Source organism: Oncorhynchus gorbuscha, linkage group LG11 (assembly GCF_021184085.1).
Source record: "Oncorhynchus gorbuscha isolate QuinsamMale2020 ecotype Even-year linkage group LG11, OgorEven_v1.0, whole genome shotgun sequence".
Classification (NCBI taxonomy): Eukaryota; Metazoa; Chordata; class Actinopteri; order Salmoniformes; family Salmonidae; genus Oncorhynchus; species Oncorhynchus gorbuscha.
In genome coordinates, this window is record NC_060183.1 from 69,054,486 (window position 1) to 69,073,886 (window position 19,401).

General features: G+C 44.1%; 1 protein-coding gene across 4 annotated transcripts in view; it reads left to right on the forward strand.

Annotated features, from left to right (window-relative positions):
* The window catches only part of LOC123989317 (electrogenic sodium bicarbonate cotransporter 1-like), a 94,352-nt gene extending 88,785 nt beyond the window's left edge, over positions 1 to 5,567 (forward strand). For all 4 annotated transcript variants that reach the window (XM_046290247.1, XM_046290249.1, XM_046290248.1 and 1 more), the window contains 2 exons: positions 2,351 to 2,421; positions 2,609 to 5,567. In XM_046290247.1, the coding sequence (XP_046146203.1) occupies positions 2,351 to 2,391 (41 nt within the window). In that variant the 3' untranslated portion in view covers positions 2,392 to 2,421; positions 2,609 to 5,567. The remainder of the gene's footprint in view (positions 1 to 2,350; positions 2,422 to 2,608) is intronic.
* Positions 5,568 to 19,401: the final 13,834 nt, after the last annotated feature.

Genomic DNA, 19,401 nt, shown 5'->3' on the forward strand with positions numbered 1-19,401 from the left:
ATTTGATATATGCCATTGGGTGAGGTAATGAGGTAAGGTGGTCCTGAGTGGTACCAAGAGCGAGATAAGAACATAGTTTAGGAGACCAAAGCTGAACGATAATTTATAGCCAATGCTGTCTGGCTATGTGTGTCTTTGCTATAAAGGATCTCAATTGCAATGTGTAAGCACTCTCAGAGAATTCATTTATAGACACTGTATTGATCTGAGAGTCACAGGGTTGTGTATAAATAAAGTTAAATATGGACTTTATGATAACTCTGTCTGGTGTGTGGTTTGCTCTCTCATGATTTGGTAATACAGGAAATTCACACTACATCATCGGGTTCTTGGTCACCTCCCTGACCAAAACCCTTCTCCCCGATTGCTCAGTTTGGTTGGGCTGCCAGCTCTAGGAAGAGTCTTGGTGGTTCCAAACTTCTTCCATTTAAGAATGGAGGCCACTGTGTTCTTGGGGACCTTCAATGCTGCAGAAATGTTTTGGTACCCTTCCCCAGATCTGTGCTTCAACACAGTCCTGTCTCTGAGCTCTACGGACCATTCCTTTGACCTCATGGCTTGGTTTTCGCATGTCCGATCAATTGAATTGACCACGGGCAGACTCCATTCAAGTTGTAGAAACATCTCAAGGATGATCAATGGAAACAGGATGCACCTGAGCTCAATTTCGAGTCTCATAGCAAAGGGTCTGAATACTACAGTTGAAGTCGGAAGTTTACATACACCTTAGCCAAATACATTTAAACTCAGTTTTTTACCATTCCTGACATTTAATTATAGTAAAAATTCCCTGTCTTAGGTCAGGTCAAATATTGACTCTTTACATCAACTTCATGTAATTGTCAATAAAAGCCTTTGACACTTATGAAATGCTTGTAATTATATTTTGTTGTCCTTAAGCCATTTTGCCACAACTTTGGATGTATGCTTGGGGTCATTGTCCATTTGTAAGACCCATTTGCGACCAAGCTTTAACTTCCTGAGATGTTGCTTCAATATATCCACATAATTTTACATTCCTCATGATGCCATCTAATTTGTGAAGTGTACCAGTCCCTCCTGCAGCAAAGCACCCCCACAACATGATGCTGCCACCCCCGTGCTTTATCCCCATGTGCAGTTGCAAACCGTAGTCTGTTTTTTTTAATGCCGGTTTTTGAGCAGTGGCTTCTTCCTTGCTGAGCGGCCTTTCAGGTTATGTCGATATAGGACTCGTTTTACTGTGGATATAGATACTTTTGTACATGTTTCCTTCAGCATCTTCACAAGGTCCTTTGCTGTTGTTCTGGCATGGATTTGCACTTTTCGCACCAAAGTACGTTAATCTCTAGGAGACAGAACGCGTCTCGTTAATCTCTAGGAGACAGAACGCGTCTCCTTCCTGAGCGGTATGACGGTTGCGTGGTCCCATGGTATTTATACTTGCGTACTATTGTTTGTACAGATGAACATGGTGCCTTCAGGTGTTTGGAAATTGCTCCCAAGGATGAACCAGATTTGTGGAGGTCTACAATTTTTCTTGGCTGCTTTCTTTTGATTTTCCCATGATGTCAAGCAAAGAGACACTGAGTTTGAAGGTAGGCCTTGAAATACATCTACAGGTACACCTCCAATTGACTCAAATGATGTCAATTAGCCTATCAGAAGCTTCTAAAGCCATGACATCATTTTCTGGAATTTTCCAAGCTGTTTAAAGGCTCAGTCAACTTAGTGTATGTAAACTTCTGACCCACTGGAATTGTGATTCAGTGAATTATAAATTAAATAATCTGTCTGTAAACAATTGTTGGAAAAATGACTTGTGTCATGCACAAAGTAGATGTCCTAACCGACTTAAATTAGCAAAAATGTCTTAAACCTGTTTACACTTTGTGATTATGGGGTATTGTGTGTGGATATCTTTAAAAAAAACAATTTTATAAGAAGTCTGATGTAACAAAATGTGGGAAAAGTCAAGGGGTCTGAATACTTTCCATGGGCACTGTATATATCTCTCTCTGTCTCTCCTTATCCCTCTTCCCCTTTGTGAAGCACTAACCTCATCTTTGAGTCTTGATCACATCTCTTGCTTTTCTCTGACTCTGCAGACATCCAGCTGTATTCTGCACACTAACGCAGATGAGCTTACTTTTCTAATCCTTTCTTATTGTTCTATTGCTGCTTATAAATGCTTAATTAACAGCTGCTTACAAATGCTTAATTAACAGCTGCTCCTACTGGGAAACATCATGGCTTTGCAACGCTTATCCTCTTTTGCTGGACCTGGTCTGAAATATGATGATATTTTGAGAGTGAATATTTAAGTGGCTGAAACTTGTTAATGTTGTATGTGTTTTGTCTTTTCTCTTAGGACCCCCGTCGTCTTTCCGTGACCAACACTCACCATGTTGAGGACTACTTTGAGCCCACTACTGTAGCAAGGTATCTGTGTGAGCGAGCCTGCGTGACTTATTCTATACCCCCAGACACCCACAGATTTCTATAGTGTGACAATCAGTCATAGAGTATAATAGCGTGTCATGGTTGTTCAATCTCTCTACCTTCTTTCTGTCTCCTCTCTCTCTCACTCTCTCGCTCTTTATCCCTCTCCTCTCTTTCTATCTCTCAGTCTGAATCTATTGAAAAAAAGCTGTGCCTCAGATTAGAATCGACCTGGAGCCAGAAGACAACGGTTTCTTCTGGAAAAACTAGTCTCCGGGATCTGAAATGTCCCTCTAGTCTAACACAAACAACCCAACAAAACCAGCACTAATCAACACAGCACAAAGTGCATCTGAAATTGCACCCTATTCCCTATATAGTGCACTACTCTTGTCCTCTTAGTGCACTACTTTTGACCAGAGTCCTATGTAAGGAATGAGATGCCATTTTGGATGTAAACAAAGACCCCTACAGCAGCCTCATTTATACTGTAGCACTTGTTTTATAATTCTCTTTTAAATGTCCTGCTTAAGATAACTGACAGAAGTCTTTGTTTTGAGAAGAGAAGTATAGGAGGGAGCCTTGTGAAACGGGGAGATGTAAGTGTTTGTATGAGAGGGGGAGGGGTTGCATTTGAAAATCCTTAATTTGCTGTAGAGGTCATGCTCTACACCAAGGGAAACGTTGAAGTTCTTTGGAAGCCATTCACTGCTTGGGTATGGTATTAATGATTTATAAAGCATTTAAACTAATACAATGCTTCATGTATTCATAATTCATGCCTGTTAGGTAATTAAGTACAACACACTTTATTATGCAACTCTTATGGAGCTGTGAAGTTGGACTTGACTGTCCTATTCTATGCCTGCCAGAACAGATCAAACTTAAAAATCCCATTATCATTTCATGTTCAACTGTTCATCGTAGGCCCATAGTGTCCTTTTTGGATTTCATGTGTTTCTGTCCTTCACACCTGTATTGTCATATTTATATATGCTAAATATTTGTTGCTCTTGAACCAAAATGTTGGTTTGGCTATTTTCCTTCCCAGTGTGTATGAAACTGATCAACTTTTCTGATTGGTCTGTTCTATTAGTTATGTTTGTTGCAGGGTTGAGGTCAATTGCAATGTCATTAGAATTTCTAATTCAATTCTTGAAATCACTCATGAAGTGGAGAATTTCTGTTGAATTACATTCTAATTTAAAGAATTTTAAAGTTTTGGAATTGAATTGGAATTATACTGTTTGAATTGGAATTGAAAAGAAAATGTTTTTTGAATTGAATTGCAATTCAATATTTGTACATTTCCCAGGTAATATAATTAATGCAAAAAGTGTCAAATCAACTGCAGGATTTGTTTTAAATCATTTAAACGTGTATTTCTATATTTCCAGTATAACTTGGCTATCTGAACACTGACATCAGCCTTAAAGCCTGAGGGAATTGTTGGGGATCATTTCAATTGGGAATGAAAATATTTGAATTGACCTAACATTGGAATTCAGAGGAAATTAATGATCTCTTAACCCAACGACTGACTTGGAATTATAATTGAATTTGTGGAATTAACCCTCGTCTGTTGTTCCTATCGGCTTAGTAAGAGACAGGAGGACTCCAACTACGATTATCTCTAGTAGGGATTGAAATATATAAATATACTTATTTGTAGCTCTACCTCTTTGACTTAATTAATGTACTGTAGGTGCCAGGCATTATAAGTACACTATGATGAACACGTTATTATTATGCAATGATTTGACATCATTAATACTGAATTATTTGCATGAAAAGGGCACAGCACAGGATCTCTACCGTATCACTTTCTGAGTTTCTTTTGCTCTGTAACTAATTCATTTGAGATTTTTTTATTTGTATCACATTGAAATAAATGCAATAACAGTGACGTATATTATATCGCTGAGAGATTAAGTGAAATAATAATTACGTGTATTTACAATATGACAATTTTTCCAGTTGTCTGTGGGGCAACATTTTTATTATGACCTTTTCTAATGAAGTGATCATTTAGTAAGTGTTTTTTAAGGATATGAAATAATATTATGATTATGATCTACGATATCATTGAAGAATCACTGTGAGACAATGCAATATTCAACTTACTTGTCTTGCATTTCTGCAAGAACTAATGTTGCATATAGTGTACAGCTTTTCAAAGTTCCATGACCAAATATTCATTCACACCCATTCAACATTTAATCTCCTCCACCAGCCAGCTTTCTCGGTTGCCAGCTCTCACAGATGCATTGCAGCCCTTGTAGAAATGTAGGCTTAAATTATTTACTTGTGCAAAAATTCCTGGACTGGATTTGGACTAATTGCAGTTTCTAAGTGGCTTGAAGATAGAGCTTTTGGTTATGTGGTCTTACTGATTACTGGGTTTGTAAATTATTTAAATTGTAACATCTTCAAGCATTCATCTCAGCCAATTAAATGAGATTAATCAAAACTTTCACTGTGATTCTTATCTATGCTGTTATCTTCATGCTACTCTTACAGGAGTGTATGAAAGCTAATATACTGCAGCGATAATATAATACAATTGTGTTTGTAATCTTGCGTGGTATAATGTCAAAAAAAATGTTGTATTGTAAGTGTATCTGAAGTATGATAGAACTGTGATGAATGTCAAAATGATGGTACACTCTTAATCATGGTCCCTATTGTCATGTTTTCTATCCCAAATATGCAGCTCCCATCTTGATCTGTCTTGAGGCAAATGTTAGTTGTCTGTATATCTTGACAGCATATTCATTTTCTAGGTTTCTAAGTTTAGGATGAGTCCATGTTTTGCTGTAAAATTTGTTGATTCATAGGGGGCTAATTTTATAAACTTTTCTTTTTAATAAAGTTGACACATTTGAGAATCTTTATCTACAAACATGGTTCATATTTAACAAGCACAAGCACTGAGATACAAATGTCAGTTTATTGTAAAACGTAGAACAAAATATTCAAGCAATAAAACTATACTTTAAGATAAATGAATACCTGTAAGATTTATGGTATTTCATTGATAATTGGTATAGACTATTTTTGAATGAGTATGTTACTTAAAGTGAGTTATTTGGCATATTTTTCAAATGACATGCATATTGACAGCAATAAAGTCACATACAAAATTATTCTGTGTTGGTTTCAGTCTGTATTAAATGTTTATATTTGATCTAATGTAACAGTCAGGCCTGGATTCACAAAATGTCTTATCCTCAAAAAGGTTATTGGAAAACATGAATTCTTATATTTCTCTGGGCTCTGATCTCTTTGCAAAAATACTTATAAAGCCTACTGCTGGTGGTCAGGTGCTGTAATTGGTTGATACGCCGCTACCATAAACGTTATGGTAGTTTAATGAGTCATAGCACTCTAAATGGACCTGCAATGGGGTCAACAGTTTAACTGGGATTAGAAACATAATTGAACTGATGAAACCAAGTGAGCAAGTTAAAGAACTTACTTGTCTTGCATTAGGCCGAGCTTAATCTCCTGTACGATAAATAGGCAGAGAGTAGACGCAAGGTCCCCAGTCTCTCCACACGTGCTTTGGATGGATAAGCTGTGTTTTGTGTGCGTCTAGCCTATTAGGTCAACATGACAGCCTTTTCTCAAGCATTATCAAAATGACCTATCACAGCAGCGAGTCTGCATAGTGACTGGAATCACAGGAATGGAATGAATGGCTAATTAACTCAAACCTGTTATCTTTTACTGTGTACTGGACACTGTCATTGTTGCCAGGGAAAAGACATTCACCCACAGTTAACCGTTACTTTGGTCTTGAGAGCCACATAGTATGTTCCCATAAATTTTCGTTATCCACAAGCTTGATTTGAGATTAGAGGTGTCTCTATAGTTGTAACGGCGCGTCTGTTGAATGAAGAGAGTCGGACCGAAATGCAGCGTGTAGGTTACTCATGACTTTAATGAAAGAATCGCGGTACATGAAAATAACTGAAACTAAATACAAAAACAACAGAACTATCTGGTGACTACAACACAGAGACAGGAACAAACACCCACAAAATACAAAGCGAACTCAGGCTACCTAAATACGGTTCCCAATCAGAGACAACGACAAGCACCTGACTCTGATTGAGAATCGCCTCAGGCAGCCAAGCCTAACAACACCCCTAATCAGCCGCGATCCCAAATATTACAAACCCCAATACGAATCACAACATATAAATCAAATCAAATCAAATTTATTTATATAGCCCTTCGTACATCAGCTGATATCTCAAAGTGCTGTACAGAAACCCAGCCTAAAACCCCAAACAGCAAACAATGCAGGTGTAAAAGCACGGTGGCTAGGAAAAACTCCCTAGAAAGGCCAAACCTAGGAAGAAACCTAGAGAGGAACCGGGCTATGTGGGGTGGCCAGTCCTCTTCTGGCTGTGCCGGGTAGAGATTATAACAGAACATGACCAAGATGTTCAAATGTTCATAAATGACCAGCATGGTCAAATAATAATAAGGCAGAACAGTTGAAACTGGAGCAGCAGCACAGTCAGGTGGACTGGGGACAGCAAGGAGCCATCATGTCAGGTAGTCCTGGGGCACGGTCCTAGGGCTCAGGTCCTCCGAGAGAGAGAAAGAAAGAAAGAGAGAATTAGAGAGAGCATATGTGGGGTGGCCAGTCCTCTTCTGGCTGTGCCGGGTGGAGATTATAACAGAACGTGGCCAAGATGTTCAAATGTTCATAAATGACCAGCATGGTTGAATAATAGTAAGGCAGAACAGTTGAAACTGGAGCAGGAGCATGGCCAGGTGGACTGGGGACAGCAAGGAGTCCTCATGTCAGGTAGTCCTGGGACATGGTCCTAGGGCCCAGGCCAGTTGAAACTGGAGCAGCAGCATGGCCAGGTGGACTGGGGACAGCAAGGAGTCATCATGTCAGGTAGTCCTGGGGCATGGTCCTAGGGCTCAGGTCCTCCGAGAGAGAGAAAGAAAGAGAGAAGGAGAGAATTAGAGAACACACACTTAGATTTACACAGGACACCGAATAGGACAGGAGAAGTACTCCAGATAAACAAACTGACCCTAGCCCCCCGACACATAAACTACTGCAGCATAAATACTAGAGGCTGAGACAGGAGGGGTCAGGAGACACTGTGGCCCCATCCGAGGACACCCCCGGACAGGGCCAAACAGGAAGGATATAAACCCATGTCACACCCTGGCCTACCCAAACATATAACAAAAACACAAAATACAATGACCAAGGCGTGACAGAACCCCCCCCCCTAAGGTGCGGACTCCCGGACGCACCTCAAGAGCATAGGGAGGGTCCGGGTGGGCGTCTGTCCATGGTGGCGGTTCTGGCTCGGTACGTGGACTCCACTCCATTAATGTCCTAGTTCCTCCCCTTCGCGTCCTGGGATAATCCACCCTCTCCGCCGACCATGGCCTAATAGTCCTCACCCAGATCCCCACATAACTGAGGAGCAGCTCGTGACAGAGGGGCAGCTCGGGACAGAGGGGCATCTCAGGACAGAGGGGCATCTCAGGACAGAGGGGCATCTCAGGACAGAGGGGCATCTCAGGACAGAGGGGCAGCCCGGGACAGAGGGGCAGCCCGGGACAGAGGGGCAGCCCGGGACAGAGGGGTAGCCCGGGACTGAGGGGAAGCCCGGTACTGAGAGGAAGCCCAGTACTGAGAGGAAGCCCAGTACTGAGAGGAAGCTCAGGCAGGTAGTAGGCTCCGGTAAATCCTGTCTGGCTGGCGGAACTGGAAGAGTCAGGTTGTCTGGCAGATCTGGAAGAGACTGGTTGTCTGGCAGATCTGGAAGAGACTGGTTGTCTGGCGGCGCTGGGCTGACTGGCGGCACTGGCGGCGCTGGGCAGACTGGGAGCACTGGTGGCGCTGGGCAGACTGGGAGTACTGGCGGTGCTGGGCAGACTGGGAGCACTGGGCAGACTGGGAGCACTGGTGGCGCTGGGCAGACTGGGAGCACTGGGAGCACTGGCGGCGCTGGGCAGACTGGGAGCACTGGCGGCGCTGGGCAGACTGGGAGCACTGGCGGCGCTGGGCAGACTGGGAGCACTGGCGGCGCTGGGTAGACGGGAGACTCCGGCAGCGCAGGAGAGGAGAAAAGCTCTGGCTGCGCTAAACAGGCGGGAGACTCCGACAGCGCAGGAGAGGAGAAAAGCGCTGGCTGCGCTGAACAGGCGAGGCGCACTGGAGGCCTGGTGTGTGGTGCTGGAACTGGTGGTACTGGATCGAGGACACGCACAGGAAGCCTGGTGCGGGGAGCTGCTACCGGAGGACTGGTGTGTAGAGGTGGCTCTGGATAGACCGGACCGTGCAGGCGCACTGGAGCTCTTGAGCACCGAGCCTGCCCAAGCTTACCTGGCTCGATGCCCACTCTAGCCCGGCCAATAGGCAGGGCTGGTATGTGCTGCACCTGGCTCTGCACCCGCACTGGAAACACCGTGTGCTCCATAGCATAACACGGTGCCTGCCCGGTCTCTCTAGCCCAACGGTGAGCACAGGGAGTTTGCGCAGGTCTCCTACCTGGCATAACTATTCTCCCTTCTAGCCCCCCCCAATAATTTTTTGGGGGCTGCTTTTCCGGCTTCCAACCGCGTCGCCGTGCTGCCTCCTCATACCAGCGCCTCTCCACTTTAGCCACATCTATTTCTTCCTTGGGACGGCGATATTCTCCAGGCTGAGCCCAAGGTCCTTTACCGTCTAATTCCTCCTCCCATGTCCAATTCTCCAAGTGGTGCAGCCTCTCCCACTGCAACTGCTCTTCACGATTAACAGGGAGAGTTGGCTCAGGTCTGAACCCTGACTCAGCCACTCTCTCTCTGCGCCCTCCCCCAATAAATAATTGGGGGTTACTTTCGGTTTTCGCTTTTTGACTCCATTAGCCTGTAGCCCTCTTCGCACTGCTGAAGCGAATCCCAGGCAGGCGCCTGCACTCTCTCTGGGTCGGCCGCCCACCTGTCGATTTCTTCCCACGTCGTATACTCCATGCCTTTACCTTCCATAACGTCCTTCTTTAGCTCCTGCCAGTTATCTACGTCGTTGCCAGTTACACGCTGCTCGGTCCGTGAGAGGTGGGTGTTTCTGTAACGGCGTTCGTCTGTTGAATGAAGAGAGTCGGACCGAAATGCAGCGTGTAGGTTACTCATGACTTTAATGAAAGAATCGCGGTACATGAAAATAACTGAAACTAAATACAAAAACAACAGAACGGAACGTGAAACTAATTACAGCCTATCTGGTGACTACAGCACAGAGACAGGAACAAACACCCACAAAATACAAAGCGAACTCAGGCTACCTAAATACGGTTCCCAATCAGACACAACGACAAGCACCTGACTCTGATTGAGAATCGCCTCAGGCAGCCAAGCCTAACAACACCCCTAATCAGCCGCGATCCCAAATAATACAAACCCCAATACGAATCACAACATATAAACCCATGTCACACCCTGGCCTACCCAAACATATAACAAAAACACAAAATACAATGACCAAGGCGTGACAATAGTGAAGGGTGAAGGATGATGCTATGAAAGTGATAGTACCAATAGCCCGCTATGAGATGTAATGCCTAAACATGTGGGTAGGGTGAAAGAACATCCCTAGGTTACTACTTACAGTATGTTGTTAAAATGCTTTGCCCTTGTGGTGTGATAACATAGGTCTACATGAACGTTGGCTCTACTGTAATTGACAGGCAGGGCGAGGTATTTTCCAACAAAAGAAAACAGAAATTCAACAGGCTTGTCCTTACTTTGGTCAGGCTTACTGCCAAGTAACGTCCAGTTAGGTTCGATATCCCTCCCAGTGTTGGAGGGCCCTGCAGATCAGCTCTTGCTGCTCCAGACCAAAAACAGATCTGGGCAAAGCCAGGTAAAAACAGACACAACCCAACCTTCAAGCTAATTATATACAAATGTGTGTAATTAGGCTCTTCCTCTTCCGGGCCAACAGATGTAGCCAACTGTCAGCAATATATTGGCCTTCACACACCCAACCTGTCACTCCGTCACACACCCCCCTCGTCAGCTCTGACCCGGCGGGCGGGCGGCCACCGTCCACAGAGCGTTGTGACGGGACAAGGCTTCTCCATTCCCGTGTTTTGACCAGGACCTGTGGACAACAAAGGAACAATACTGTTGGAGTGAGAGAAACCACCTGGTCACTCTATCGTTGATTTCCTTCTTCCTGGACATCCAGACTAGAGGAGTATGGTCAGTGACCAGAGTGAGGTGTCGTCCCAAGAGGTAGTACTTTAACTTAGGCACTCTTTCTCCACTGTTGAGTATTTGGTTTCTCGGGGCAACAGCTTCCGGCTGATGTATAGGATAGGATGCTCTTCCCCTCGTACTTCTTGGGACAAGACCGCTCCCACCCCTGTGTCGAGGGCATCTGTTTGGATCACCACTCTCTCCCAAAGTCCAGAATCACCAAGACCGGTCTAGAGTACAGGGCCTCCTCCAGGTTCTGGAAGGCTTCTTTCGCTTTGTCAGTCAACCTGACCACGTTGGGCTGGGTCTTTTTGGTCAGGTCTGGGAGATGACAAGCTACAGTTGCATAGTTAAGAATGAACCTACAGTAATAGCTGGTTAGCCCCTCAAAGGTTTTTTACCTGAGACTTGGTTTGGGGCTGTGGCCACTGTCAGATGGCTTGAAATTTCTTCTCTTGCAGTTTGACGTTGCCCCTCTCGATGGTGAAACCCAGGTACTCTGCTTCCTGAAGTCCCAGTCTGCATATTTTTGCATTGGCGGTTAGACCTGCTCTGCGAAGAGCCTCCAAGACAGTGTTGAGCTGCTTCAGGTGAGATTCCCAGTTAGGGCTGTGCACAGTCACGCCATCCAAATATGCTGCTGTATACTCACTGTGGGGTCTGCAGTGAAAAGATATACCAGGCGTTGCTCAGGCGGTCAATCAGCTCATCTACACGGGGCATAGGATAAGCGTCAAATTTCGATATCTCATTTAGTTTTTAAAAGACTAGTTGGTCCACGGACTGTGGATTGCCCTGCCTGGCCACCTTCTTGGCATCATATAGGGAAGGGCCTGTAGGAAGTGGTTCACTCTCTCTACCACGCAGGGCCCTGCAGGGTCACTCTGCAACCAGGCCTTCGTCAGCCGGATGAGGTCGTGCATCTGGGCCCTAACTGACTGGGCGCGAAGAAAGGTCCATTCCTGGAACTTCAAGACCGGGTCATTAACATGTAGCCATTCCGGGCAAGAATCGCTGCCTTAACCACCTTGTAGCCTTTAGCCTGGTCATATGATAGGTCAAAGTAGGCCTGTTGTTCTTCTCCAGCCAGGAAGGGTCTGAGCAGCCCAGCTTTCAAACACCCACCCTCTCACCCCATCACATGTTGTTTTGTCAGTCACTGACAGTCACGCAATTAGCCATGTCAGTTAACACATTTTCTATTGGTAAGTTATCTAAAGTTGTAGTAATTATGGCTGAATACCGACGTGCCCAAGGGCCCTGACCTCCAGGGGGGTCCCATTGATGTTGTTAGTCATTCTCACTCAGATATCATTAACATGGCATAAGTCATGGCAAAATATGTAGAATTTAAGGAAATTAGCTAGAAAACTGAAAGAAAGTATCTCTCCCCATGGCAAAATCAGTAGAATTGCATTACATTTGTTATAAAATTGCAAAAATTTGTCTCTGCCACATGCCAAAAATGTGTGGCTAAACTCATGTTTCATTGACCGAAGACAGAGGTGGGGGTTCTAACTTCTACTAATCCCTGCCCCGATGTTCAGAGGCCTCGTACAAGTATTTATGTATGTCCAGCATATATATCATAGATGTCTTGGAGAAAACTAATCCTGCCCCTCTGGTCCCCCTTTGGTGTCTCTCTGGTCTCTCTCTGGTCCTTCTCTGAACTCTTTGGTCTCTCTGGTCCTTCTCTGATCTCTTTGGTCTCTCTTTGGTCTCTCTCTGGTTCTTCTCTGATCTCTTTGGTCTCTCTGGTCTCTCTCTGGTCCTTCTCTGATCTCTTTGGTCTCTCTGGTCTCTCACTGGTCCTTCTCTGATCTCTTTGGTCTCTCTGGTCTCTCACTGGTTCTTCTCTGATCTCTTTGGTCTCTCTGGTCTCTCTCTGGTCCTTCTCTGATCTCTTTGGTCTCTCTGGTCTCTCACTGGTCCTTCTCTGATCTCTCTGGTCTCTCTCTTTGGTCTCTCCGGTCTCTCTCTGGTCCTTCTCTGATCTCTTTGGTCTCTCTCTGGTCTCTCTCTGGTCCTTCTCTGATCTCATTGGTCTCTCACTGATCTCTTTGGTCTCTCTGGTTTCTCTCTGGTCCCTCCCTCTCTGATCTATCTGGTCTCTCTATGGTCTCTTTGGTCTCTCTCTGGTCTCTTGCTCATCTTTTTGATCTCCCTCTGGTCCCTCTCTCTCTGGTCTCTCTGGTCTCTCACTGAACTCTTTGGTCTCTTTAGTCTCTCTTTGGTCCCTCCCTCTCTGATCTCTCTGGTCTCTCGCTGATCTCTTTGGTCTCCCTCTGGTCCTTCTCTCTCTGGTCTCTCTCTGGTCTCTCTGGTCTCTCACCGAACCATTTGGTCTCTTTAGTCTCTCCCGCTCTGATCTATCTGGTCTCTCTGATCTCTTTGGTCTCTCTGGTCTCTCTCTTGTCCCTCTCTGATCTCTCTGGCGTCTCTCTGGTCCCTCTCTGATCTCTGGTCTCAACCAAATCTTGCTTATGGATACCAAAAGACAAGAGACAGCCCTGTATGAGATACAAAAAGAGGAAAAGTGGGATGTGGATTCTGGCCTATGAGATCCACCTAAAGGTTCACTCTGCACACCCCTCACTATGTGCTCAATATAAGTTTAATTAGGCTATTTGAGTGTAAATTGATTACATTTATTATTTTAAGATTGTGGTATTGTCCAAATTGTGTTTCATATTATTTTCAGGCATATATGCACCCGGCAGTCCATGTTGAAGCCTTGGAGTCTTCAGTCCCTGGCATGTCCACTGGGTGGCAGTATAGACCAATCAATCACATATAGCCCCTGATCAGAGGTAATCTCTGGTGTGCCACAAGGGGACGTGGTTTCACCATATCTGTTTCCCCTTCACATGTCAACACGAAACGTTGTTTTCAGTGACACTCTGGACACTGGGTATGTAGACCATGTAGGGCTGTCCCGATCTATACCATTAAACCAGCATCCAAGAGGACACTTCCATGGGCGTGGAGGCAAAGCCGCTGGAACAGTGGGTCACATCTAACAACATGCTCCTGAATGGGAAAAAGTCTGTGGAAATGCGGACATGTTTGGCTAGAGACCATCCACAAACTGCACCGCTCATCATAGGAGGACAGGAAGTACCATTGGTAACAACAACCAAGTATCTTGGTTTACATCTAGACTCTAACCTCAGTGGTGACACACATGTAGAGTAGTCTGAGAGGAAGGCCTCAAAATGCTGGTCACAGTCTACACTACAATGGACAGCCCTTGTCTGGTATATGGTGGAGTGCTGTTAGTTGGATGCAGTAAAAAGCAGCAGGCCCAACTAGACAAGGTGCAGAGGAGGGCCTTGAGGATCATCTCCAGAGGTTGAGCAGTCCAACTACAGCTCCCGTCACTGCAGAGCAAGTGAGAGCAGGCTGCAGTGCACCTGGTGAAGGACATGCACACTCTTGACCATCCACTGAACAACCTGCTCCCTCCAAAAAGAGGTAACTGCACCACCAGGCTCCTGAGAAACAGCCACCAACTGTCCTGTATAACTTCCTGTACAAATCGCCAGTGAATCACCACTCTACCCTCTGTTATCAGACTGTATAATAACTCTAGCTCTTAAATGGCTTTCCCAATCATATTCCAATTTCCATCAGGAAAAATGTCCTGTAATGTTTCAAGTGTTCTGTATTCTATTTAAAGTGCCTTGCAAAAGTGTTCACCCCCTTTTTCCTATTTTGTTGCATCACAACCTGTAAATAAATATAAGGCTAATTATTACATTAAATTATTACCTGAAAGAGGTTGGCTTGGACTCCCCCTTGGTATTTTTCCTATTTTGTTGCATTACAACCTGTAATTTAAATAGATTTTTATTTGGATTTCATGTAATTGACATACACAAAATAGTACAAATTGGTGAAGTGAAATGTAAAAAATTACTTGTTTCAAAAAATGAATAAAATGTAAAGGGAAAAGTGGTGTGTGCGTATGTATTCACCTCCTTTGCTATGAAGCCCTAAATAAGATCTGGTGCAACAAATTACCTTCAGAAGTCACATAATTAGTTATTAAATAAAGTCCACCTGTGTGCAATCTAAGTGTCACATGATCTATCACATGATCTCAGTATATATACACCTGTTCTGAAAGGCCCCAGAGTCTGCAACACCACCAAGCGAGCGACACCATGAAGACCAAGGAGCAGTACAAACAGGTCAGGGACAAAGTTGAGGAGAAGTACAGATCAGGTTTGGGTTGTAAAAAATATATCCAAAACTTTGAACATCCCACGGAGCACCATTAAATCCATTATTTAAAATGGAAAGATTGTTTATGGTCTTGTACCAAAATACAAAGATACTGGTCTGGTGTTCTGCAAGAAATTGAAAAGATCCTAGGGGTTGATCTAGAATTGGACCCAGTTTCTTTACTGTTAGGTCTCCCTAGTAGGCATGTTACTTCTGTGGGTAAGAGGAGGCTTTACAACATCCTTACCTTCGCAGCGAGGAAAAACATCCTCTTACAGTGGATTAGTGATAAGGTTCCTTCTATTAAAGATTGGCATAAGATACTATTTGAATGGGTGCCACTGGAATATCTGACATGTACATTGTATTCTAAAACAGATCAGTTCTACATGGTATGGGAACCTTATCTAAATAATCTAGAACCTGAGATATCAGCTATTATGCTGCAAGGATTGTCTTAGAATGGTGGTGATCTATGTATTTCAGAATTACACTGTTGAACCTAACTTCTTGGTTTAAATTGAGCTTTTGTGTTTAATTTCTGTTTGTATGTTTGTTCAAAATGTATGTATTGAGAGACGCAATAATGGGGATGGGGTGAGAGAAGTGCCTAGCAGGGAGAGGAAGATTGTGTATGTATGTACAGTATATGTATATGTGTATATATGTGTGTGTATGTAAGTGCGTGCTGTTTTTTGCTTTGTCTTTGTTGTTGTAAATTTAATTTGGGTGAAAATTGTGAAATTCCAATAAAAATACTGTTATAAAAAAAGGAAAGAATATGGCACCACAACAAACCTGCTAAGAGAGGGCCGCCCACCAAAATTCACAGACCAGGCAAGGAGGGCATTAATCAGAGAGGCAACAAAGAGACCAAAGATAACCCTGAAGGAGCTGCAAAGCTCCAGGAGGAGATTGAAGTATCTGTACATAGGACCACTTTAAGCCGTACACTCCACAGAGCTGGGCTTTATGGAAGAGTGGCCAGAAAAAAATAAGCAAACATGTTTGGTGTTCGCCAACAGGCATGTGGGAGACTCTCCAAACATATGGAAGTTACTCTGGTCATATGAGACAAAATGTAGCTTTTTGGGCATCAAGGAAAATGCTATGTCTGGCGCTAACCCAACACCTCGCATCACCCCGAGAACACCATCCCCACAGTGAAGCATGGTGGTGGCAGCATCATACTGTGGGGATGTTTTTCATCAGCAGGGACTAGGAAACTGGTCAGAATTTAAGGAATGATGGGTGGCGCTAAATACAAGGAAATTATTGAGGGAAACCTGTTTTGTCTTCCAGAGTTTTGAGACTGGAACGAAGGTTCACCTTCTAGCAGGGCAATGACCCTAAACATACTGCTAAAGCAACACCCGAGTGGTTTAAGGGGAAACATTTAAATGTATTGGAATGGCCTAGTCAAAGCCCAGACCTCAATCAAATTGAGAATCTGTGGTATGACTTAAAGATTGCTGTACATCAGCGAACCCATCCAACTTGAAGGAGCTAGAGCAGTTTTGCCTTGAAGAATGGCAAAAATCTCAGTGGCTAGATGTGCCAAGCTTATAGAGACACCCCAAGAGACTTGCAGCTGTAATTGCTGCAAAAGGTGGCTCTACAAAGTATTGACTTTGAATAGTTATGCACGCTCAAGTTGTACATTTTTTTGTCTTATTTTTTGTTTGCTTAATTAACAATGAAAAATATTTTGCATCTTCAAAGTGGTATTATGTGTTATGTATTTTAAATGTGCAATTATTAGGAATGTAAATTCTGCATTTCAGTTTATCTGTGAGCAAGAATAAATAAGCTCAAACCCAAACTCAAGTTTGTCACTAGTCTAAGCCATAGACTGTAAAAAGTAGGGCTAAACTCATGTTTCATTGACCGAAGACAGCAGTGGGGGTTCTAACTTCTACTAATCCCGGTCACAATGTTCAGAGGCCTCATACATGTATTTCTGTATATCCAGCATATGTTGGAAAGAACATTGATCTTTTGAAATTCTGTAGAGAGAAGAAACCCACCAAACCTGAATCCAAGATGGCGTAGCAGTCAGACGTATTTGTCCTTCGTCTTGTCGTGTCCCATGTATATATATTTTTATATATTTTTCTTTGCATATCTTTTTATATTTTTCTAAACCCTTACTTCAAAATACTCTCCTGCAACCTGCCTCACCCAATGTGGTGTGGACCTGCTTTTTCTCTAAAGTATTTTTCTCTCCCTTTAGTACTGGAATCTCTCCAACATAAACTAGCCAGCTAACTAGCCAGCTAACGGTCATCAGCTAACCCCTAGCTCGGAAAGCTCTCGCCAGTTTGTACAACGCGATTCAACCAGAGCATACCAGACCTATTTTTCTCTCCATATCCCCGGATTCCTATCGCAAGCTCTGAATCTTCTCACCTTCCGACCTAACGTCCCCTGAATGCTAGCTGTCTAGAGCACAACGGACTGTTGGCTTACGAGGCCCATCGAATCCATTCCGAAGCCACTAGCTAGCAGTCAGCTATCCTTTGCTAGCGGTCATCAGCTACCTTTATCCGGGACAACTCCCACCAGTCTGTACAGTGTGACTCAAACCAGAGCTAGTCAGACTTTTTCTTCTCCATATCTCCGGATTCCTACCGCAAGCTCTGAACCAATTTTTTTTGTAAATTTTGTAAACATTTTTATTATGATATTTTTCCCCCCACCAGGAATTATAGCAGCTAACGACCCCTGAACGCACAGCCGCTAATCTGCGGCCTGCTAGCTATCTTAAGCACATTGGACTCTTGGCTTAAGAGGCCCTTCGGACATATTTATTTGGCCACTATACATATTTTGCCAATTGGCCTGGTTTACCTTGCTGATCCATCCGCTGATGTAACTGAACGAGGGGGAACGAGGGGGCCACAACAGACTTTCCTTTGTCTGTACATTATGCCTTGAATATATACTACCGTGCCCAGAAATCTGCTCCTTTTACTCTCTGTTCTGAACATACTAGGCGTCCAGTTCTGTTAGCCTTTAGCCGTACACTTATCCTACTCCTCCTCTGTTCCTCTGGTGATGTAGAGGTTAATCCAGGCCCTGCAGTGTCAACCTCCACTCCCATCCCCCAGGCTCTCATTTGTTGACTTCTGCAACCGTAAAACCCTTGGCTTCATGCATGTTAACGTTAGAAGCCTCCTCCCTAAGTTTGTTTTATTCACTGCCCTAGCACACTCCACTAATCCGGATGTCCTAGCCGTGTCTGAATCCTGGTTTAGGAAGACCACCAAAAACCTTGAAATTTCCATTCCTAACTATAAAATTTTCCAACAAGATAGAACTGCCAAAGGGGGCGTTGTTGCAATTTACTTCAAAGATAACCTGCAGAGTTCTGTCTTACTATCCAGGTCTGTACCCAAACAATTTGAGCTTCTACTTCTAAAAATTAACCTTTCCAGAAACAAGTCTCTCACCGTTGCCGTTTGCTATAGACCACCCTCTGCCCCCAGCTGTGCCCTCGACACCATATGTAATTTGATTGCCCCCCATCGATCTTCTGAGCTCGTGCTGCTAGGTGACCTATACTGGGACATGCTGAACACCCGGCAATCCTACAATATAAGCTTGATGCCCTAAATCTCACACAATTTATCAATGACCCTACCAGAAATAACCCTCCAAATACACCTCTGCTGTTTTCAACCAAGATCTCAGCGATCACTGCCTCATTGCCTGCATGGGTCTGCGAGCAAACGACCACCCCTCATCACTGTCAAACGCTCCCTAAAACACTTCTGCGAGCAGGCCTTTCTAATCGACCTGGCCGGGGTATCCTGGAATGACATTGACCTCATCCCGCAGTAGAGTATCTATTCCTGGTTATTCTTTAAAAGTGCCTTCCTCACCATCTTAAATAGGCATACCCCATTCAAAAAAATGTAGAACCAGGAATAGATATAGCCCTTGGTTCACTCCAGACCTGTCTGCCCTTGACGAGCACAAAAACATCCTGTGGCGTTCTGCATTCGCATCGAATAGCCCCCGTGATATGCAACTTTTCAGTTAGGAACCAATATACACAGGCAGTTAGGAAAGCTAAGGCTAGCTTTTTTAAACAGAAATTTGCATCCCGCAGTACAAACTCAAAGAAGTTCTGGGACACTGTAAAGTCCATGGAGAATAAGAGCACCTCCTCCCAGCTACCCACTGCTCTGAGGCTAGGAAACACTGTTACAACCGACAAATCCACTATAATTGAGAATTTCAATTAGCATTTTTCTACGGCTGGCCATGCTTTCCAGCTAGCTACCCCTACCCCGGTCAACTGCCCAGCACCCTCCACAGCAACCCGCCCAAGCCCCCACCATTTCTCCTTCACCCATATCCAGATAGCTGATCTTCTGAAAGAGCTGCAGAATATGGACCCCTACAAATCAGCCAGACTAGACAATCTGGACCCTCTCTTTCTAAAATGATCTGCCAAAATTGTTGCAACCCCTATTACTAGCCTGTTCAACCTCTCTTTCGGATCGTCTGAGATTCCCAAAG